The following is a 24,548-nucleotide window of genomic DNA, read 5'->3' as shown; positions in this document are numbered from 1 at the left end:
GATTCTCTTTTGAGCACAAGTCACACGATTTGCCTCTCTGAGTGACTCGGGCCTTGAATGAGTTAATTCGCTTTGAACTCTGCTGTGGACGGGATGGTTCAGCGGTAGAGTTCTGCGAGTTGTTTTGCTTCATGCCCTCAACAGCCTCGAGCGTACGATAACGCTCGTTGAGGAATGTGCTCATGTCCTGCCACGCGGGAATCTTGGACTTGTCCACCAATGATTGCTCCCATAGTGAGAGTGTAAGTTTGGGGAGCTTGGATCAGCAAAGAAAGACCAGGATGCAGTCGGCGAAAGGACTAGAGACTGAAATGTCTGAGTGGTCAAGAGCGGTCAAGCACCGCTGAATTGTGCCATGCAGCTCCTTAATCGCTGCTCCAGACTCTTGCGAAACCGTGGACAGGTTGAAGAGAATTTTTAACTGGCTCGTTATTAACAAGCGCTTGTTTTCGAATCGCTCGCAGAGAGCACTCCAAGCCGACGCGAAACCATCGTTCGTCAGCGGAAATTTGACTACGATCTCATTGGCCTCATCTGCGGTTTTTGAATTGAGATGGAATAGTTTCTCAACCGAAGTCAACCTCGGATTGTTGACGTAGATGGCCGTGAAAAGATCACGGAAGGTCGGCCACCGCAAGTAATCCCCACGGAATACTTCGGTGTCGATTGGAGGGAGCCGGCAGCCACTGGAGTACACAGGAGGAGCGGATGCTTCACTCCTGGTTGATTCGGAAAATTGGGTAATTTGCCCCTTTACATGGGCGAGACACCGCTCATACACTGCATAGCAGTGGTCATATTTGGCCTCCATGGCCTGTATGCCTTCGTTGTCGCCGTCTCGATGCAGTGCATCAGCGCACGTGGCATAAACGGTCTCTACACTGTCCCAGAGGGCTTGCAGGCGGTCACGACGGATCTCGTACGTGTGTACATTGTCGTCTTCGGCTGCAGGCCCTCTGACCCGACTCTCAAAGTGCACCAGTCTGTCAGAGACGGCGACGAAGTTGCTGAGAGCCATCGCACGGGTGTAGCTAAGTTTAGCCTGGACGGATCGTGTAGTTGCAGAAGTAGCAGACGGCGACGGACGATCAACTTTGACTCGGAGTTGAGCGGCAGGAGTGGCGGATTTGGATCCCGAAGGAGTGGGCGAAGCGGACGACAGTCGACGAGCTGTGGTCGGAAGCTTTAAAGAAAGTTTAGAGTCCTTTTCACTCTTTTGGCTTTTGGACATACTACGCTTCGGCAGCCGAGAGCAAGCACAAAAAATGGAAAGAAACTTCGGCTATCACAGGATAGTGAACAAAGCCGACACAACTATATACGGAGTGTATATTGAATATATACGGAGTGTATATGGAATATATACGGAGTGTAGTGGTATATGGAATATATATACGGAGTGTATATGGAATATAGTGTATATGTGCTTAAGTGTCGTGTATGGAAATTCGTGTATGTATGTGTGTCGTATGTGGATGTATATGTGTCTTATGTATATGTATATATATATGTATATATATATATATGGAGTGTAGTGGATCTACGCGCGTTTGTTTTTTAATAGAGTGCAACTTCCTTGTTATTTAGAGTAAAATAACACGAAGAGGTTGCATACACTGGAGTGTGTCAAAAAAGCAGACAAACGCGAAACGACAGAAATGTAACAAAGTACATACAACAGCGGCCAAATCGTAAAATATAAGCGAACTCTTTTAAACTGTATAGATACTTACACATACATATACATATAAGGATATATATATATATATATATATATATATATATATATATACTGCGCAAAGTATACACAAAGTAGAAAAGATAGCGGAAAGAAAGCCCGTAGAACGCTTATGTACTTATATATATGCTGTGTCACATATATATAATTTAGAAGGAAAAAGAATATGGCGCGAACACGACACTAGCACAAAATGTATGGAGAATGTATGAAAGTGTATTACTTATCTCGAAAAAAACCAATGCTATTGCTGGGGTCGAGCGAATCCAATCATATATCCGGCTCGAAGGACCAAAATGTGCAGGCGGGCGTCTTCTAGATAATAATAACACAATCACTTTTAGAATTAATACAATTTGTAACTTTTACAATTACTTTTATTGCACTTGGAAATGCACTTGTTGTGCTGAGAAGAATAGTAGAACATATGTTATCAGGAAAAGCACTAAAAGTGGGCAGGGTGACCAACATGAGGATAAACTAGATCAGTGTGACTGTGCGTGTGACCTTGTCACTATACTAACATTGTCGCTATCGATATCAATCGATCGCGACCACACTCAGCTGTTTTGAGTGGTCACTCCTGCCATCATCTGGCGTCAACAAGCGTAATTTTAAAGCTAGAGTTGCGAATTTTGGTATATACAATAAATACTATAGTAGTTATGATTCCTGATTTGGTTACGATCAGACAAAAATTGTGGAAGTTATTAAAGAAATACTTTTGTATGGGCAAAAACGCCTACTTACTAGGAGTCTTAGTTACTTTCGTTGACAATCTGGTATATTGTGCCGTCTATGGTATATTTTAAATGGTGTACTATATTGATATACCAAGTATACCATTTCGTATACTTTTAGTATTTTTGCAGTATATTTGGTATATTTTGAAAATGATACCGCAATATTTTGCCTTTATTAAAAAATGGGTAGCGGGTATCTCACAGTCGAGCACACTCGACTGTAGCTTTCTTACTTTTTTTTTACCCCAAAGGAAAGCATCTCTAACCCCACAAAGTATACAAATTAACTCAAGCCAGGGTGCTAGGTGATAAAAAATATATGTAAAGTTGATATAATAGCTTTAAGCCTTCACATCATCGGTAAAGTCAAAACAAAAAAAGAACTTACAGTCTACAAGATAACTATTTATAGGAAGAATGATGGCCCCGAAAACTTTTATACTTTGCAGTGCTAAGTTGCCCTTATGATGGTTTCTATAATTGGGGAGAAATTGTTTATTGAAAAAGTGTGATATTCAGAGAGGGTCTTTTGACTTTGTCCATCTAATTTCACGCCCAACTTCTCCCAACTTCAGTTACTTGATGCAAGCTTCTTTGAATCAACTCTTTGAAAGCTTTGAAATCTTTATGTTAAATAGCCGACAGATTCTCGAAAATATCCATATAGTGTTGAAACAACACGCGTTCATTGTCATGTAAATTTTCAAGCATCTGCCAAGTTTCTTTAATCAACGTAAGATGTTAGATATCTCGGGCCGCTTCCTCAATTAGATAATCCTTAAGATAGTGAAATCAGTGCAAATTCGTTATTATGGACTCCCGCAATAAACAACTCTTTGAATGCTGGCCATTCCACAAACTTTCCACTGAAAATCGGTAACTTCATCCACGAAGCGCAATATCTGCTCTATATTCATCGCGTTGAAGGTGGTAGATGTTACAATGTGCCGTTCGCAGCACGCATTATGCTCACTCCGATAGCTGCGACTAAAGCGATGTAAAACTTCTCAAACACGACTCTACATTCTTGCATTCTTGTCATGCTTTACTCACTCAAACTTTGAGGTTACATTGGCAATAATTGGAAATGTCCATTAATGGTGCTGCTGAGCCTCCAGATTTCATATTCCCATATACACCTGCTTGGAAACCATTTTCCAATCAGATCGTCAGACGGGAGGCACCAAACACGTTGATTCGATTGCGTCGACCGACGGAGTCCCAAACTGACCGAACTGCCAACCGAGGCGGAGCGCGCTGGGGTGAGAGACCCCGAAAGTGACGATTAATTCAACCCTCCAAAAAAACGGACCATGTTGTAATTTTATATATGATCAATTCAAAAAACTTTTTTTTTTTAATTTTTTATTTTTTTCAATTGTTCAATTATTGGTGTTTTCACAACAAACATTTATTTTCTTTTTTAACGCTAAAATTTGCAATTATTTATTTATACATCAATGACAACTGTATCCGTGAAGAATAATAAGAATCGGTTTACTATACATTTTAAGGTTCGGTTAAGTTGGACCGGCCGCCCCTGCTAGGGGCGAAGCATAGACCAGTAGAGGTCTGTAGCTGTACCGGTGGATGTTGACTTCGTCTCAGATGTCGCACAGTGTGGATGCATTTTTGGCAAAAGCCAGCAGCATCCTAGGTGGTAGCCGAGAAACATCAATTTATGACACGGCGAATCAAGGTATTTCATCCGGAACCGGGATAACGCAAAGAAGATGCTCAAGTGTTTCCTTGACTCGGACTCGTTGCATTTCCTGCACTGGTCACTGTTCGTGATGCTCATCCTTACAGCATGGACAGTCGACAGACAGTGGCCAGTTAAAATGTCGAGCATTAGTCTGCCGTCTTTCTTTGAAAGCTGCATGACGAATTTGGTTAAATTGGTATTAATGCGTTCAGCGACTCTACTGCTCTTCTGCTTTCCAGGACAACTTTGATTTTGACGACATCTGAGGACATTGATCTTATTGCAGCCTGTCTGTCAACAAAGATGTTAATAGAGTTATGATTGTTCTGTATACTCCGAGCTAGAGGTGGGCACGGGCCGAGCTTTTTTCGTGGTCCGTGGGGTTACACAGGACGGGTGCGGGCCCGGGCCTTAAAATTAACAAAGGCCTGGTCCATAAAAACCCGAAATAGGCCTTTAAAAGCCCGAAATAGGCCTGAAAAGAATTTTGATTTGATCGCGCTATTTTTTTTTATTCTCGAATTTAAACCGCCATTTGTCGCATTTAATGCCTATAGATACTACTATCGATTTGCTTATACAATATTTTACTTGTTTGCACACCACTAATGCAAAATTGGCGTCCTATTGTGAAATTGATAAATCTTTGAAATATATATATATATATATGTATATATTAATATATATACAAATTGCATGGCTTTTAAATTTCCTTATATGTGTAAATAAGTTTGTTTTCGTGTGGGCCTCAAAATACAGTCCGAGTCACTTCTGCAGTCTTACCTATGGTGAAGACTTCCGCCTGGAAGATGCTGCTGTGGTCGGGGAGTTTAAAGGAGTGTCTGGAAACCGGGTTGCGACAGTATACGGCCGCGCCGACTCCTTCGTTCATCTTTGACCTGTCGGTGAAAAGGTTGAGGTCTTCGGGAATGCAAAACCCTTCCCACCAACAGCCCGGTTCCATGTAAATCGTATTAATATGGTCAGTTCAGGTAAAGGGAATAGTATAGTCCACGTCTATGTTAGTTTCCCTACCAATGGCTCTGTGGCCGTAGCCCAATAGACCTAGATTACCTGTTGCAGCAATCCCAATGGCCTGTTATGCACAGAAGCGCTTGACGCTGTGTCCTATCCATAATGGAGAGATGTAAATCAATCGCATGAGATGAGAAGAGAGGCTCCAAGCGCATCTGAGCATCTTTTCCGACATATACAAGGCTCCGGTAGCCTTCTTAACCCTTTCTAACATGTCAGTTTGCTGTCCAGAACCACACCCAGGTACTTTACTGCATAACTCGGCTTTAGCGTGGTACAGCCAGTTTTGGGGACCTTATATCGCTTCATGAAGAGAATAAGGTCCGTTTTGCCCACGTTAATACTGAGCGCGGCTGATTCGGCCCATGCTTTAACTTCCCGTAAAGTTCCATTACAGAACTGAGGGTGGTTGAGCATTTCCCAGTTATCAATGTCATGACAGCATTGCTGGCGAAAGTCCATCGAGATCGGGGGACCTAACCTTCGCAAAGGAGTCGATAGCCCAAATTATTTTTTTGTCAGTAATTAGACCGGCAGGGAGTCTCAAAACTGGGAGACGAAGAAAGAGTTGCCAGTCACTGTTCTCTATTCCAATACATCCCGGAAATTAGCTGAGAGCAGTGCTAAAACTCTTGAAGAGAACATACCCCATCGCCCGACTTGAGCAGACTGGGGCTTGAAGCCTGCTTGGACAGCAGCTTTCTCAGTCTGGAAGTGTCTTTAATGTTGTTCAGGTCTGACCAAAAGGCTCTCCATTAGGACCCTTTAGATGAGCGGATCATTTGCTTGTAGGAATTCAGGAGAGACTTGTACTCGTTCCAGACATAGATGTTATCCGCCTTCTTAGCAAGTTGAAACATGCTAGTAAGCTCACCACGCAGCAATGAGAGTTCTGAGTTCCACCAGGGTGGCTTCGATCTTCTCGTCGGACTTGATATCCTACAGGATTGGCGAATCGCGGCAAGTAGCCCTTCTGAGAGGACATTAACAGATGTTTCTAGATCCTCTACCGAGTTGATAGTGCTCGGCGGACCAAGAGAATTGGAAACGAGACTGGAGAATTTCACCCAGTTCGTGTTACGGGGATTTCTGAACGGCTCAGCCATAGATACCCTGTTCAATGGGATGTTAAATTGGATGTAGTTATGATTAGAGAAGGAGGGTCTATCCACGACTTTCTACTCTCCTACATTAGTACATTCAGTCGCAATGGTTAAGTCCAGCACGTTACGAGAGGTAGGACCTACAAAGGTAGATTCCTCACCTCTGTTGGTTACTCTCAGCTGAAAGTTTAGGATAAATCAAGAACTGACTCACCCCTTTCATTTTTGTTTTCCACAAATGATACATTATGACTTCCTCAAACGCTATGGTGGGCGTTCGTACCGCTTATTAATCGTTTGTTGGAGGAGCAGATCTTGTCCACCAATCTCCGCAGCTCTTCAAGTGAAGCCGGTACGTCTTGGGCCATGTGGCAGGATGCTAGCAGCAAACATCCTTCACAGCTCTCCAGCACCACCACGGTTAGATGGTCATTGCCAAAATTAGGTAGCATATGAGCTTTTGGCCTCTCCATTCAAGGATGGCAGTTCTCGATCTACTTACCAATGTCGGGACGTATAAGTTGTAATTAGGCGACTTCAGCCCAACGACCGAGTTGCCCGACGCTATCCACGGTTCTTGGACCAAAGCCGCGTAGGCGAACTCCTCCTCCAGAGCGAGGAGTAGCTCCGCCGAAGCCGTTTTGAACTTATGGAGGTTGAGTTGCAGAACACTCATAAGAGGGTTGCAAACTCGCGAGGGGCCCGTCTGCATGGACAGTTCCTCCCCCACCACCTCCGTCACGTCCCCACGCCCCACGCCATCTTACCTTTGCGCTTATAAAGCAGATCCTCGGCCTCCTTATTGATCTGAATGGGGTAAAGGTTCATCAACATTCAGCACCAATCACTTGTGGGAATGGCCGGGTTCTGCTTCCTAAGCAGTTAAAGCGCTCGCGCGCCCTGCACGACTATAGGGCACAGGACCTTAGCCTTCGGTATGGACGGAATGTTGCTCCTATCCACCACGTCTAGCTTGGCCCCCTTCCACAAGCCGTCCAGTTTGGGGACGGTCGCCTTTAACCAAAGCAACGTTGGGTCGTCCTTGCATGTCATTGCATAACAAACAGTGCGTCGATCAGCTTGCTATGGGTCAACCGCCAGCGCTCTGCAACCCTTTTACCGTTAAGGATCCCCTCTGTCAATGAGAGCAACGGCGAAATGCCGCCTAGCGGCTTTGACAGAGGTTGATGTCTGTTGCTGTTACTGTCAGTGTTTTTGTTGGTGGAGCCAGGTGCTCGCAGCCTATTGCTCACTGGAGCCCCATGCTTGGGACTATCAGCAGACCGTTGGCATTTGCTTGGCGTGGACTCCACCTTCGGGTTGGCAGAACCGGTATTCACCTTATTGCCTTTTGGGAGAGGTCTTATTTGGTTTTCTCGCATCCTCGCATTGGCCCAGGTAAGCTTCTCCTTGTCCTGGACAGACAAGTTTGCTACACCTAGCGTGAATGCGGGTTGCCGCCTTATTTTTAGCCTTCTCCTTCAGGCCACCCGTGCCCCGCTGCGCAACTTTGGAGGTGCTGGCGATAGGCCGAGGTGACTGAAGAAGATGACGTTTTACCTCCACCGTAGAGGTTTTTATTTTTTTCAATTGTTCAATTATTGGTGTTTTCACAACAAACATTTATTTTCTTTTTAACGCTAAAATTTGCAATTATTTATTTATACATCAATGACAACTGTATCCGTGAAGAATAATAAGAATCGGTTTACTATACATTTTAAGGTTCGGTTAAGTTGGACCGGCCGCCCCTGCTAGGGGCGAAGCATAGACCAGTAGAGGTCTGTAGCTGTACCGGTGGATGTTGACTTCGTCTCAGATGTCGCACAGTGTGGATGCATTTTTGGCAAAAGCCAGCAGCATCCTAGGTGGTAGCCGAGAAACATCAATTTATGACACGGCGAATCAAGGTATTTCATCCGGAACCGGGATAACGCAAAGAAGATGCTCAAGTGTTTCCTTGACTCGGACTCGTTGCATTTCCTGCACTGGTCACTGTTCGTGATGCTCATCCTTACAGCATGGACAGTCGACAGACAGTGGCCAGTTAAAATGTCGAGCATTAGTCTGCCGTCTTTCTTTGAAAGCTGCATGACGAATTTGGTTAAATTGGTATTAATGCGTTCAGCGACTCTACTGCTCTTCTGCTTTCCAGGACAACTTTGATTTTGACGACATCTGAGGACATTGATCTTATTGCAGCCTGTCTGTCAACAAAGATGTTAATAGAGTTATGATTGTTCTGTATACTCCGAGCTAGAGGTGGGCACGGGCCGAGCTTTTTTCGTGGTCCGTGGGGTTACACAGGACGGGTGCGGGCCCGGGCCTTAAAATTAACAAAGGCCTGGTCCATAAAAACCCGAAATAGGCCTTTAAAAGCCCGAAATAGGCCTGAAAAGAATTTTGATTTGATCGCGCTATTTTTTTTTATTCTCGTATTTAAACCGCCATTTGTCGCATTTTTAATGCCTATAGATACTACTATCGATTTGCTTATACAATATTTTACTTGTTTGCACACCACTAATGCAAAATTGGCGTCCTATTGTGAAATTGATAAATCTTTGAAATATATATATATATGTATATGTATATATTAATATATATACAAATTGCATGGCTTTTAAATTTCCTTATATGTGTAAATAAGTTTGTTTTCGTGTGGGCCTCAAAATACAGTCCGAGTCACTTCTGCAGTCTTACCTATGGTGAAGACTTCCGCCTGGAAGATGCTGCTGTGGTCGGGGAGTTTAAAGGAGTGTCTGGAAACCGGGTTGCGACAGTATACGGCCGCGCCGACTCCTTCGTTCATCTTTGACCTGTCGGTGAAAAGGTTGAGGTCTTCGGGAATGCAAAACCCTTCCCACCAACAGCCCGGTTCCATGTAAATCGTATTAATATGGTCAGTTCAGGTAAAGGGAATAGTATAGTCCACGTCTATGTTAGTCTCCCTACCAATGGCTCTGTGGCCGTAGCCCAATAGACCTAGATTACCTGTTGCAGCAATCCCAATGGCCTGTTATGCACAGAAGCGCTTGACGCTGTGTCCTATCCATAATGGAGAGATGTAAATCAATCGCATGAGATGAGAAGAGAGGCTCCAAGCGCATCTGAGCATCTTTTCCGACATATACAAGGCTCCGGTAGCCTTCTTAACCCTTTCTAACATGTCAATTTGCTGTCCAGAACCACACCCAAGGTACTTTACTGCATAACTCGGCTTTAGCGTGGTACAGCCAGTTTTGGGGACCTTATATCGCTTCATGAAGAGAATAAGGTCCGTTTTGCCCACGTTAATGCTGAGCGCGGCTGATTCGGCCCATGCTTTAACTTCCCGTAAAGTTCCATTACAGAACTGAGGGTGGTTGAGCATTTCCCAGTTATCAATGTCATGACAGCATTGCTGGCGAAAGTCCATCGAGATCGGGGGACCTAACCTTCGCAAAGGAGTCGATAGCCCAAATTATTTTTTTGCCAGTAATTAGACCGGCAGGGGGTCTCAAAACTGGGAGACGAAGAAAGAGTTGCCAGTCACTGTTCTCTATTCCAATACATCCCGGGAAATTAGCTGAGAGCAGTGCTAAAACTCTTGAAGAGAACACACCCCATCGCCCGACTTGAGCAGACTGGGGCTTGAAGCCTGCTTGGACAGCAGCTTTCTCAGTCTGGAAGTGTCTTTAATGTTGTTCAGGTCTGACCAAAAGGCTCTCCATTAGGACCCTTTAGATGAGCGGATCATTTGCTTGTAGGAATTCAGGAGAGACTTGTACTCGTTCCAGACATAGATGTTATCCGCCTTCTTAGCAAGTTGAAACATGCTAGTAAGCTCACCACGCAGCAATGAGAGTTCTGAGTTCCACCAGGGTGGCTTCGATCTTCTCGTCGGACTTGATATCCTACAGGATTGGCGAATCGCGGCAAGTAGCCCTTCTGAGAGGACATTAACAGATGTTTCTAGATCCTCTACCGAGTTGATAGTGCTCGGCGGACCAAGAGAATTGGAAACGAGACTGGAGAATTTCACCCAGTTCGTGTTACGGGGATTTCTGAACGGCTCAGCCATAGATACCCTGTTCAATGGGATGTTAAATTGGATGTAGTTATGATTAGAGAAGGAGGGTCTATCCACGACTTTCTACTCTCCTACATTAGTACATTCAGTCGCAATGGTTAAGTCCAGCACGTTACGAGAGGTAGGACCTACAAAGGTAGATTTCTCACCTCTGTTGGTTACTCTCAGCTGAAAGTTTAGGATAAATCAAGAACTGACTCACCCCTTTCATTTTGTTTTCCACAAATGATACATTATGACTTCCTCAAACGCTATGGTGGGCGTTCGTACCGCTTATTAATCGTTTGTTGGAGGAGCAGATCTTGTCCACCAATCTCCGCAGCTCTTCAAGTGAAGCCGGTACGTCTTGGGCCATGTGGCAGGATGCTAGCAGCAAACATCCTTCACAGCTCTCCAGCACCACCACGGTTAGATGGTCATTGCCAAAATTAGGTAGCATATGAGCTTTTGGCCTCTCCATTCAAGGATGGCAGTTCTCGATCTACTTACCAATGTCGGGACGTATAAGTTGTAATTAGGCGACTTCAGCCCAACGACCGAGTTGCCCGACGCTATCCACGGTTCTTGGACCAAAGCCGCGTAGGCGAACTCCTCCTCCAGAGCGAGGAGTAGCTCCGCCGAAGCCGTTTTGAACTTATGGAGGTTGAGTTGCAGAACACTCATAAGAGGGTTGCAAACTCGCGAGGGGCCCGTCTGCATGGACAGTTCCTCCCCCACCACCTCCGTCACGTCCCCACGCCCCACGCCATCTTACCTTTGCGCTTATAAAGCAGATCCTCGGCCTCCTTATTGATCTGAATGGGGTAAAGGTTCATCAACATTCAGCACCAATCACTTGTGGGAATGGCCGGGTTCTGCTTCCTAAGCAGTTAAAGCGCTCGCGCGCCCTGCACGACTATAGGGCACAGGACCTTAGCCTTCGGTATGGACGGAATGTTGCTCCTATCCACCACGTCTAGCTTGGCCCCCTTCCACAAGCCGTCCAGTTTGGGGACGGTCGCCTTTAACCAAAGCAACGTTGGGTCGTCCTTGCATGTCTTTGCATAACAAACAGTGCGTCGATCAGCTTGCTATGGGTCAACCGCCAGCGCTCTGCAATCCTTTTACCGTTAAGGATCCCCTCTGTCAATGAGAGCAACGGCGAAATGCCGCCTAGCGGCTTTGACAGAGGTCGATGTCTGTTGCTGTTACTGTCAGTGTTTTTGTTGGTAGAGCCAGGTGCTCGCAGCCTATTGCTCACTGGAGCCCCATGCTTGGGACTATCAGCAGACCGTTGGCATTTGCTTGGCGTGGACTCCACCTTCGGGTTGGCAGAACCGGTATTCACCTTATTGCCTTTTGGGAGAGGTCTTATTTGGTTTTCTCGCATCCTCGCATTGGCCCAGGTAAGCTTCTCCTTGTCCTGGACAGACAAGTTTGCTACACCTAGCGTGAATGCGGGTTGCCGCCTTATTTTTAGCCTTCTCCTTCAGGCCACCCGTGCCCCGCTGCGCAACTTTGGAGGTGCTGGCGATAGGCCGAGGTGACTGAAGAAGATGACGTTTTACCTCCACCGTAGAGGTTGACTCAGCGTTCTCTTGGTCCGAGTCGGCTAAGACAACGGCACTCGCGCGCATCAACCTCGAGTTGTTGGTTGTGACAGTATTGTTACAACTGACTTGGCCTGCATCCACCGCTTCAGAGGTGTGACCGCTGGCGACACGCAGCGAGGATGTCTCCCCCCGTGCCCGCCGGTGATAGCTGTCACGCCTTCCACTGACGTTTGGGCTGACATCCCAGCCCGAGTTGATTTTTTGAAATGCTCCAACCGAGACATTTTGGCTAATTTTGTTCTTGGGAGCGTTTTCAGTCTGACCGCAAGACACTTCGTACCATGGATTCTGCTTCTTATCTACAGACAGAAGCCCGAAAGATAAGGAGCTGAGCCCTCAGCTAGGATCAGCAGTACCTGAAACGTCGGCGCATAGTAGAGATCTGTTACTTGATGACAACGAGGTGTTACAGATCCTACCCATCCTCGGGGAGGATTTTTGAGAGCCATTATATTCCTTAAAAACTGCATGATAGAAAAAGCTTGAGATCGTTTTTTTTTTTAATAAAATAAAAAAATACCAAAATTATAATAATACCAAATATTATAAATAAAACCAAGTTTTTAGAATGTATTCATTATTCAGACGACGATAAGTCTGAATAAGTTTTCATCATTTTCAATATTAATTTCAATAATTTCTGGTTGTTTTAAAAGAAGTTGGATATTTTTTTGTCAAACATTTCCTATCTATTTTTCTCTATACTTCTTGGGCTTCTTCTGAATGTTGGTAACAACGAATTTGAAATAATTGCATTACCATGAATTAAAAATTTGTGTGTGGTTGGTGTAATACCAAGGATACAACACAAAGTATATGGCGGTTTCAAGAGCGTACTTTTGGTATGATTCTATGTTAACATCAAAACCTCATGCAGCGACAATCATTAGATTATGGAATATTTGTATTAGGTGGAGATCAGCCTCAGTAATTTTTGTCGAAGTATCTGCATTTTGAAAAAAAAAACGTAGAGAGGTGTTGTCATCACTGGAACTTCCGAGCCGGGTTTTGGATTATCTATAAATAGCCCTGTCTCAGATTTAAATAAATTTTGTTTTTTTTGTTTTTGTTTTTGATTCCAAAAATAGAATTAAACCATGCAGGAATGAAATACCATACTGCATGTTCTCAGTAACAATTTTTTAATTTATCATCCGATCAATATCGTCGAAATCGTTGCTGGTGGCACAACTAAGTAACATTTTTGGGTCTTTCTTTTATGTTGGACTTCAAGGTATATATCTCCCAAACATACCTTTCACACCGTCAGGTGCTCAATCTCAGCCATTATCCATTCCTTTTCTGGTTGTGGAACAATTGTCGTTTCTTTGGTGAAGGCCATTTTGAGTGGTCGACAAAACCTTGCAAGCGATGGACTTGAATTTTGGCAAGGTATCCCGCCCTTGTATCGTGTAAGAATTTTGGAATAATGTTATACTGATAACTGGACAACTTTGCATCAACCAATCTTTTGTCAACGATATTCTTATAGCGCTTCGCAGGCATTGGAGAATAAACAACCTTTACTATATTAGACGCATTTAAATACCTATTTTGCAAAAGCTAATTCTGGCAAAGGAGTGTTTTCTCTTAAAGATTTGGTTTTTTAATTTTTCATCTAATCCGCATTCCTCAAAAGAAAGTCCCTTTCGTATGCGCTTTGACATTCTTGAGCTAAGAGAAATCTCTGAATTCAGCCAGTCCGTATAGATTTTTATACCCGCTACCCATTGTGTAGAAGGGTATTATAACTTTGTGCTGGCAGGACCGACCCTATAAAGTATATATATTCTTGATCAGCGGTAAGAGTCGAGATGTTTTTGTTTTTATTCATGGTATAGATTAGAGAATGAAAAGTATACATAATAAAAGATTGGAATTATACAAAAGTAAAATGAAAATGTAGGAAACAGAGTTAGCGAAGCCGGGTTCTTGTGGGACGGCCACGCAGCAATGTTTCACAAGGGCTTCGGCACCACTTACACCCTCATCCTTTGTCTAGCCTTTTCGGCGCTGCTTTGCTCTATCATAACTGTTGCCACAAAGTCGCTATTCAGTGTCCAGTTAGTAGTGGATTCCAGCATCAGCGTTACCTAAGAACTTCTGCGAACGGCGCCAACCCAAATAGGAGCAGCATAGAGGGCTATGTACCTTGTTACGCTTGATAATGAATCTCGATGAGTCGAGGTAATCTGGGTAGAACCGTTTCCACCTTCATCCTGCTACTAATTAGTACTGCTTCCATTTTTTGGGGCGCCAACTCTAGTCCGACGGTAAGCAGCCAGGCCATAATGCTTTCAATAGATTTGCCTTCGGCATCCTCCAGCTCTTAGCGGTAACAAGGAACGCTATGTCAACCGCGAAGCCTACTATGCTTGCTCCTACCGCCAGATCCAGGCGAAGAATTCCGTCACACATCGCGTTCCATAATAGCAGACCAAGAATAGAGCCCAGCGTTACGTCTCCCGTTCGCTGGTAGCGTACTTAAGCACTCTTGACGAGAAGTAACTTCTAGTAATCCTCAAAAAGGTGTAGAAGTGTAGCACCCGTAGAATGCAACTCCAGCAGGCCGAGTTAAAAACATTCCTAATTTCAATGTTACCATTCTGACGACCTGACTTTCCGGAATCCACATTGATTAGGGGAAACATTTCCGTTCGCCATTATAGCTTCCTCCAACCGTTTACAGATTATCTTCTCCACTAATTTCCCCGTCATATTGATGAGGCACATCGGCCTAAAAGAAGATGCCAGGCGGTTTCCCGGGCTTTGCAATAAGAAATAGTTTTTGAATTATCCATCTGTCCGGCACCATGGCGATACATCATTGTAAGCTGAATCAGGTACCCATGGTATCTTTCTCCACACTGCGACACAGCTCCATGGCAATCTCACGCAGTTGATCATGCGGTGCTGCCAGCGCTTTCCGTGTGCCGATTCTTCCTAACACGATTTGATAGGCCTTACCTTCTCTCTGAATGGAATTTGCTAGCTTTGTTCTCCAACGAGATGAGACAGAGACGAATCGGGGGGTCCGAGTTCTAATTGTGCAGAAGGAGTCACTAACTCCCTACTGAGCGAGAGAACTGCTGAGTAGGACGAGATCCAGTGAAGCAAAAGCTTCGACCACTAAGCGCCTTCTTTGCTTGGTGATCGTGCTTCCTCAGCTGTCTGCGTAAGTGTTGAAATCACCTGCGACGAATACCTTCCGCTTGTTCAGGATGTTAGTGAATTCCGTAATTAGTAGACTTGGGGCTAGGAATACGCTATACATCCATACGCCGTCCACTAACACCCTGATGAAGCCGCCATCAGCCTGTTGGTAGCCAAACTACAGTCAATAGGGTGCCGGCAGGATATGTATGTATGTAACAGGTAGAAGAAAGCATCTCCGACCCTATATTCTTTAACAGCGTCAACAGCCGAGACGATCTAGCCATGTCCAGCTGTCCGTACACACCTAGATCTCAGAGACTATAAGAGATAGAGCTATAATTTTTTTTCGACAGAATTTGCACGCATATCAAATTTGTTTCCTCTTTCGCCCCCCGCAAAACTGGCAAAACTCGAAAACAAAACCAGGGTAGAGTGTATACAAAAATGATTATAGTCCTTGTGATTCCTGAAAATTTGGTTGCGATCAGATAAAAATTGTTGAAGTTATTAAAGAAATACTTTTGTATGGACAAAAACGCCTACTTACTAGGGATCTTAGTTGCTTTAGCTAACAATCTGGAATATTTTGCACTATATAGTATATCATGAATGTAGTACCATATCAATATACCAAATATACTATTTGATTTTTGTAGTATTTTTGTGGTAAATTATTTTGCTATATTGAGAATAATTTAATTTAAAATGGGTAGTGCATCTCACAGTCGAGAACACTCGACTGTGGCTTTGTTACTTGTATAGTTTTAAACATCCCAGTACTTCTATCAACGTGGAGTGAAACCGTTTTACTATGGAGGTGTTGTGAATATAGAAACTCCCCTTTGGTCTTTCAGTAAAGATTTTATTAAAGCTTAACTTAAGGTTGTCTTGTTAAAAATAGTTATTTGTTTTGGGATGACAAATAATTTTCGAAGAGGGAATTTTTAGTCGTCTGATGCTATAGATCTGACTATGTCACAAAAGTCTACTGCAATCTTATACTCTATGGAAAATGTTGAAAGCAGTACAATATCGATATACTAAATGTAGCCTTAAGAGTATTTTGGTATTTCTGTGGTATATTTTTGGTATATGTTTAGAATATGGTTTTTATTGAATACGGGAAGCTTTCCTACTTGCTTAAGATGCTGATCAATTCATAAACATATAACATAATAAGACGGAAATTGAATTTAAAATTGTAGCTGCATTTGTCGTCGATAAGTAAGAAAAGCTGATTTCAGAAAACGTTTGTGGGTGTTTGTTGGTATGAGATTACTGGAACTCGAGTGCTATTTATCTTCTGTCTCGTAGGAGTTCTCTAGAGTGCAGCTGTGGGGATATTGATATTCTCAAGTTTGTACTACAATTTTTAATTGAATTTGTCAAGAAAAGTTTTCCATCGTTTCAATTTAACATTGTGGTGTTTGTTTCTGGGGAAAAATGAAAGTGGGATGTGGTCAGTATGGATTTGGCAATAACGGACATGTAGATTCTTAAATTTTGGAGGGTCCTTGCAATGGCTAACATTTCTTATCAATTGACTTCATAGCTTGGTAAGGATAGTGTCTGGAATTAACTGGTTTACGGCGGTACCGTAAATTTTGGAGTGCCCATAAAATGGCTGTCATGTTTTTTTCATTTGCATCATAGCTTTCCTCTGTCTTTGATAATGTCTGGAATAAAGTGGCTGTGAAGGTGAGTTTCTTTTGTGGCTCTGCAAAAAGATTAGAAGATTACGTTCTTGTAATTTGCTAACTGTTCAGCTGGCAAATGATGTGTCTTGACCTGCTTATTGTTGTTCATTAAAGGAATGGCGTTTTTTACTTCTAAGTTATATCAGTATTAAACTTTTTCATAGAACCGTTTGTTGAGGCTTTCGAGGTGATGGGATGCACAGAGAATCTTATTTGGTGAATGGCCATGAGGTTGTTGCAAAACGACCGTTTGGAAAGTTATATAATCTAGGATCGAAGTTTTTGTTTTTTGGTATTCATGGAAGTGTTTCTATTCTTCGAAGTGTTGTAGGATTCTAAAACTTTGTTGACTTCCCCAACTACCTTATTTCGGATTGATAAAGTTACTATATATTAGTTGTAGGTATTGTCTTAAGTTTCATAAAGAATTTACATTGAAAAACTCATGTATCTAGTAAGAGTAATTGCACTGCTATGTATAATCATAAACATATTTTTTTTGTAGGTGAAGCAATAAATAGAGCAGAGGATGAACATATACGAATTGTTCAATCTGTTCTGGATAGGTGCATGAGAAAGGACTCTCTTCTTAATGAACTTTATCTGCAACTCATCAAACAAACGACGGATCATCCTGATGCGAACTCAAGAGTAAATCTTAGGCATTGGGCGCTGTTGTCTGTTGCCTGTAGTGTAATACTGCCATCAACAAAGTCCATTCGAAAATACTTAATTGCACACTTAAAACGATGTTCCAGCGATTTTATATCGGAAGAAGGGAAATATGCTCGATTCGCCGAAAAGGTAAGTTATGTTATCATATCAGTCATTTTTGGTTTAAGTATTTTTATACCCAATACCCATAGGGTATTATAACTTTGTGTCGGCAGGGTAGAAGGAGGCATCGCCGACACTATAAAGTATATATATTCTTGATCAGCGTCAACAGCCGAGTCGATCTAGCCATGTCTGCCTGTTTATGACCCCGATATAACAAAAATACCGCTTGGTATATTATTAGTATGTTGTAGTATTTTTGGTATATTTTGAAAATAATACGAGAATATTTTGCTTTTATTCAATATGGGTGGCGGGTATCTCACAGTCGAGCACACTCGACTATAGCTTTCTTACTTGTTTTATATGAACATAGATATATAGTATAAGCTTAACGCTTAAAATTAATTTTATAATTATTTTTGAATTCTTTATTATTTCTGTAATTAATTTCTGACCCAAATTTAAAGATATAATCCACATCATAACATGTGGATTTTTAATTAATATTTAATTTTAAACATCCTTTATCTTCTATTAGACAATATCTTTTGTTCGGTCTAATGGGACATCTACCTAAACCTTCTTAAGTTCTCATTTCCGCAACTCTTCGCTTTTTATTTCCACTAACCAAAGGTTAGAAGGGTAGTAGGAAATATATGTTATGTAACAGACAGAAGGAGCCATCTACGACCCCATAAAGAATATATTCTTGATCAGCATCAACAGCCGAGACGATCTAGCCATGTCCGTATGAACACATGGTATTTCAGACACTATGTACTCATATAGAGCTATAATTTATGAATAAACGACAAAACTCGAATAAAAAGCGTAATTTTAAAGCTAAGGGTCGGTTGCTTTGCATCTGTCATTATTTTAAATTTATTTATTTGTTTTATCATTGGCAATAGATATGAAAATATTAAACAATTTCAACTTTACCATTTCACCCAAGCTTCTAATATATTTCGGAAGTGAAGTCCTGCCGGGGGCCTAAAATTGTTCTCGTTACCATTTGTTTGTATAATTGAAACAATAGATACTTCAAATATTTGAAGATCTCTTTTTGCTGTCCCTGTTGTTTTTATTGGGTTCTATATAATCTTTCTAACTAAAATTTCAAATCTTTTAGTTCTTGTTCTTGCTTGAGTACCATCATCACGTGTCGTATTACTTAAGATATCTGAAAAATCACAAGAGTTTTTATGATATTAAATTCCGCTTTATTCGTGAACACAAAGAGTAGACCTAATTGTTGTTGCGACAATACGAAAAGAAACGTAAACGAAAACGGAGTGAGTGATGACGCGTTGATTAGTTCTTCATTTCAACTGTCTTTATACTTCTATGCTAAGTTACATTAAGCCTTACTTAACTAGAGCGGCGAAGCGAGGCGAATTTGCTCAGAGAGCAACAAACGAAAGCTTTATTGCGCTCTCGCTTTGCCCTAATTCTAACAACTTCATTTGGTACTTCATGCTCTTAACTAATACTAATCAAATGCGCCAACACCGGCCCCGATGAACGGCTGTGCCTTCATACGATTGGCAGAGGCGCCAATTTGTGTATTGGCCGTTTATACAGCCCTCCTGCGCAAGTTCGCACGTCTGCGACGCGCACCGCCCTGTCCGCTCGTGGGTACACCGCCCAGACTCGACCCACCATCCACTGCATCGGCGGCTGATTGTCTTCTGCGTCGACGACGAGCTCTGCGATTTGCAGATTTGGCTGCAACCGGTCCCACTTGGCCCGTGCCTGCAGGTCCAGCACATACTCCCGGGACCATCGTTGCCAGAACGCTCGACGAGACGAGACGAGCGACGAGACAGCTCGCCATCGCCTTAAGCAACTCAGACCCTCCTGGTCCGGGGTCTGCGGTGCCACCAGTGCACATTGGGATGAAATGCCTTTATTTTGGCCATAACCGTAATTTTAAAGCTAGAAACTTGAAACTTGGAGAATTTGCTGCTTATATTATTTGTGAATTTCGGATTTTTATTTTTTATTTTTTTATTTATTTTTTTTTTGCAGACTTCACACCTGCCTTTTTTTTTTTTGTTTTAATCACCTCTAAATCGTTTTCCGGAAAATCATTTGGAATTACCCAGTCAAAAGAGGCCTTGACATTGCGATTTGAATCCAGCCAAATTTTTAGTTAGTCACCCCGACGAAGAGAAACCTTGCTTGTATCTATTGAAATATTTAACCCCCGCAAATTCCGCAAATTAATTAAATGCTACCTGAATATACACATAATAACTCATACTACCACATAAGTTGTTATTTGTTGTCTGTTGTTTTTGCTAGATATGCTCCACGAAACACAAATATTTTAAGGTTCGAATCAACAAAACTAATGCTTACGTATTTTATTAAAAACATGACAACACAAAAGCACATATAATTAAACACTTATACAAATATTTTCTACATACCATGAAGAACATTTTCCAATTTAAGGTATTTTAATAAGTCAAACTGTTTAAAAATACGACAACGCCAAAATTAAGAAATTTTACTAGTCAGCAAGCTTGCACAACGTGGCAAGAACAGCTGACTTTAAACAGCTGGTGCAAGACGAAGGCTGCGCAATAAAATTCAAAAAATATTTTCGATGTCTAGGGACATTTCTAAGCTTGAAATAATTGCAACATTATTGATATATTAACATGAACTTTTTAGGTTTTGCCAAAATAAAGGCATTTCATCCCAATGTGCAGTGGACCGCCCACCAGTGGATGCCCTGGGGTTAGTGCCTCGCCGTCGTTGGGGTCGTGGCTTACGGCTCCTAGCGGGCGGGAGTTGAGCACCGCCTCGACCGCCACGACCACTGTCTGCAGCTCCTCGGCCGTGAGCAGGGCGTTGCCCACTGTCCGTAGGAGAAGGTGCTTTGCAGACTTCACACCTGCCTCCCATAGTCCTCCGAAGTGAGGAGCCCTCGGCTGTATGAACGCAAATTCGCATCCGCTTCTTGATGCGAAGTCGCGAACTGCGTTCTCCTCGGCCTCGACTCGCCTCCTTAACTCCTCTAGATGGCGACTTGCTCCGACGAAGTTCGTCGCGTTGTCGCAGTGGACTCGGCTCGGGCATCCTCTTCGACCAACAAACCTTTGGAAAGCCATTAGAAATGCATTGTATCCGATTGGATACAATTTCTAAGTGAACCACTTTTGACGCAAAACAGACGAACAAAGCTATGTACGATTTGTATGGCGGCTTTCCGCGAATCCTATAGGAGGTCTCAACTGGGCCACAAAAATCTACCACAAATTGAAAATGGGCGGAGCGCTCGGAGTCGATCAGCAGGCAAATTTCCCATTATTTGCGTAAGCAGCCGATGTTTGCATTTAAAGCAACGGATGCATGATCGTACTGTCTGACGACAAAGCTTTTGAGCATTGACTAACCAAAGTCGTTCTCTGAGAATGCTCACGAGCGCTCTTGGGCCAGCGTGACAGTTGGTCAAGTGAAGGTACCTCACATAGCTGCGAGCAAATTGTGAGCGCTTCGACAAGAGGAGTGGAAACTTAGCATCATACGAAATAGGAGCATTTACCAGTCGCCCCCCGACTCGCAACAACGAAAACGAACACCAAGATCCTTGATACTCATGTATGAAAGGATTGAGTCGTTGTAGACTCGAGCTCACACGTGTACTCTTACGAACCCTTTCTATATCGTCTCTGAATTCGAAATCCTGCATTACTTCTACTATTTTGCGGAATGCTTCTTTGAGTTTATGCAGACGGGTGCGAGGAGCGGCAATCGGCTGAATCGATATATTGGCGGATGAAGTATCGGTCAACGATTTCACCATCGCCTTCAGCCTTGCCTTTGCAGAAATGCAAATCTCTTCTAACTCGCACCGGTATTCGTCATATTCGTCAAATATCTCAATTCTGCTTTGATATTTGAGAGCATTTTCAATATGCAACGACAACATCTCAAGTCTGCACTCTAGCTCTGTCAAATCTCGACCGATAATGTCATCGAGAATTTGATCATTAATTCTGCTAATGCTCTTCACGCAAATATCAAGTTTCTTTCTAGAGCCTTCAAGAGTTTCTTTCGAATTCATTTTTTATTTAGGTTATTAAAGGAGACAAAAAAAAATTTAAAAATAAAAATACAAAATAAATCTTGTTGCTCCCAACAACAACAAAAAGAAAATTTAAAAAAAAATGTATTATTTATTTATTTATTTATTTATTTTTTTTTTAATTATTATGAGTTTGAGTTATTTGAGTTATTTTTGTTTTTACTTAATTATACCCGCTACCCATAGGGTAGAAGGGTATTATAACTTTGTGCCGGCAGGAAATGTATGTAACAGGTAGAAGGAGGCATCTCCGACCCTATAAAGTGTATATATTCTTGATCAGCGTCAACAGCCGAGACGATCTAGCCATGTCCGTCTGTGTGTCTGTCCGTCCGTCCGTATGAACACCTAAATCTCAGAGACTATAAGAGATAGAGCTATAATTTGTTTTCGACAGCATTTGTTATGTTTGCACGCAGATCAAGTTTGTTTCAAATTTTTGCCACGCCCACTTCCGCCCCCGCAAATCAAAAAAATCGAATAACAAGCGTAATTTTTAAGCTAGAGTTACATTGGAACATACTATAATTACTATAGTAGTTATGATTCCTGAAAATTTGGTTGCGATCAGATAAAAATTGTGGATGTTATTAAATAAATAGTTTTGTATGGCAAAAACGCCTAGTTACTAGGGGTCTTAGTTGCTTTAGCTGACAATGTGGTATATTGTGCCGTCTATGGTATATTATGAATGCGGTACTATATCGATATACCACATATACCATTTGGTATATTATTAATTATTAGTATTTTGCAGTATATTAGGTATATTTTGAGAAAAATACCGCAAAATATAATTCTTTTATTTAGAATGGGTAGCGGGTATCTCACAGTCGTGTACAGTCGACTGTAGCTTTCTTACTTGTTTATATATATGTATTCATAGCAGGTGAAATGTTACTCTTTGCAGGGTTTCAAAATCGTATCTATCTCGGGTCTGTGGAATCTAAAATCTACCTAAATTGATTTTTGGAATTCGGTTGGTTTTGATTCCGTGGCACCGTTAAACTTTCAAGATTTTTTTTTAATGAAATTATTTTGCTTAAAAAACTGATCTGTTTTTTTTCTTCTTTAGTGTTTTTTTAGAACTCAAGGAACTAGACGTCGTCAATGGACTCCAAGCTGTGAAGAAATATTGTGTACGACGAATCGTAGACCATGTTATTCAAGGATTTATTTTATGGATGGACAATATTATTCTTTTGAGTTTCAGCCAAGCTCAACGTCCAGTGATGTCATAGAAATAATAAAAAACACCCTAGGACTTCAGGAAAAATCTAGAGGTTACGCCATTTATGAAGTATTGGGAAACACCGAACGAAGTCTCTCATCCGAAGAAAAAGTTTGTGATGTAATGGCTAAATGGGAGCGCTATCGAACAGTATCTAAAAAAGATTTCAATCAGGTACGTATTTTATATTAATCTACACACATACATATACATTAAGCCTTTTCCACAATTCTTTCATTCATTTATAATATATGAACGGTCATCCCAAACAGAAAATGCTGGAAAGTCCATATTTTAACTAACAATGAAAGTTAATACGCACCAAATGCATGCACAACTAGCAAAGGTTTTCTTACAGTACATATTCAATTTATAATGCCAATATCTCGCTTAAAAATTTCGCGAATGAATTCGAGGTGAATTCTGTTTAAGAAACTTGCATTTATTGCTTAATATGGTTGGTTCCTGTGAACCGTCGTCGCATGCAGACGTGTATTTATTGTGTTCCGGGAAAAAATATTCAATAAAATCACAAAAGTGCACTGACTGGTTTAATAAATCTACAAAAACGCGAAAAGACGCTCTTTGCGATGAAATCGCTAATGTGTATATTGATTGATTAATTAATTAAAAATCATAACAATTAAAACTCGAACTAAATCAATCTCGATTACAATGAGTCAAAACGACGTTCGTGCACAACGTCAACGTGAGCAAGACGAGAGACGGCTCTCAGTACAAAGAAACAACGCGTACTTCTCTTTTAAAGCAACCGAAAATAATGCAAGCTCTGATCAAGTGCGGTCAATTACCCCCAACTCCACCGAACTCTTAAACGTAGAGAGCAATAGAGCGCGCTCATGCTCTCCCTCGCTACCATCGATGTCTCTGCAGCTTAAGAGCACCACAATTTCGCTGAAAACGTCAACCGTAACAACAACAACAATCGCAACTGTATCGACAGCGCGTTTAACGACATCATCAGCTAGCAGCGCAAACATTACTACGTCTGTCGCAGCGCTGCCCGAAAAACAGAACAAAAACAATGAACTTATTAAGATGGCTGTGCAGACTGGTATGGATCGCTACATTCAAATTAAAAAGAAGATGAGCCTCCTAAATTCACAACGCAAAATAACCTTTGGCAATGCTAGCCTAGCTGCAATAGAAACGGACATGAACTCGCACCGATTCAAAATCTTGGCAGACGCCTATGAGGTTGAGGCGGCCGAATCTACTGAAGTCGAGAAAAGGAAACCAAAGCCTCCGCCTATTTATATACGAGAAAAAAGTTCCAATGTTCTCGTTAACAAAATTATTGAGCTTATTGCCAAGGATAACTTCCACATAATACCCCTTGTAAAAAGTAACATTCAGGAAACGAAAGTTCAAATGAAGTCTGAAGACAATTACAGAGTATTATCGATATATCTTACCGATAATAAAAAGAACTTTTACACGTATCAGCTTAAAAGAAGCAAGGGCTTGCAAGTCGTACTTAAGGGTATAGAAGCCGAAGTAACGCCTGCAGAGATAACAAGGCACTACCAGAGAAGGGATTTAGCGCAAAGACAGTCTTCAATATCCTTAACAGGGA

The 24,548-nt window shown here is 42.0% G+C and overlaps 1 protein-coding gene across 2 annotated transcripts in view; it reads left to right on the top strand.

Annotated features, from left to right (window-relative positions):
- LOC133836071 (myosin-VIIa) overlaps window positions 1-24,548 on the top strand; it is a 169,087-nt gene that overhangs the window by 132,185 nt on the left and 12,354 nt on the right. For both annotated transcript variants that reach the window (XM_062266364.1, XM_062266362.1), the window contains 2 exons: window positions 17,347-17,645; window positions 22,796-23,125. In XM_062266364.1, the coding sequence (XP_062122348.1) occupies window positions 17,347-17,645; window positions 22,796-23,125 (629 nt within the window). The remainder of the gene's footprint in view (window positions 1-17,346; window positions 17,646-22,795; window positions 23,126-24,548) is intronic.

Source organism: Drosophila sulfurigaster, chromosome 2R (assembly GCF_023558435.1).
Source record: "Drosophila sulfurigaster albostrigata strain 15112-1811.04 chromosome 2R, ASM2355843v2, whole genome shotgun sequence".
In the NCBI taxonomy this organism is placed as follows: domain Eukaryota; kingdom Metazoa; phylum Arthropoda; class Insecta; order Diptera; family Drosophilidae; genus Drosophila; species Drosophila sulfurigaster.
This window is presented reverse-complemented; position numbering and strand designations above follow the sequence as displayed.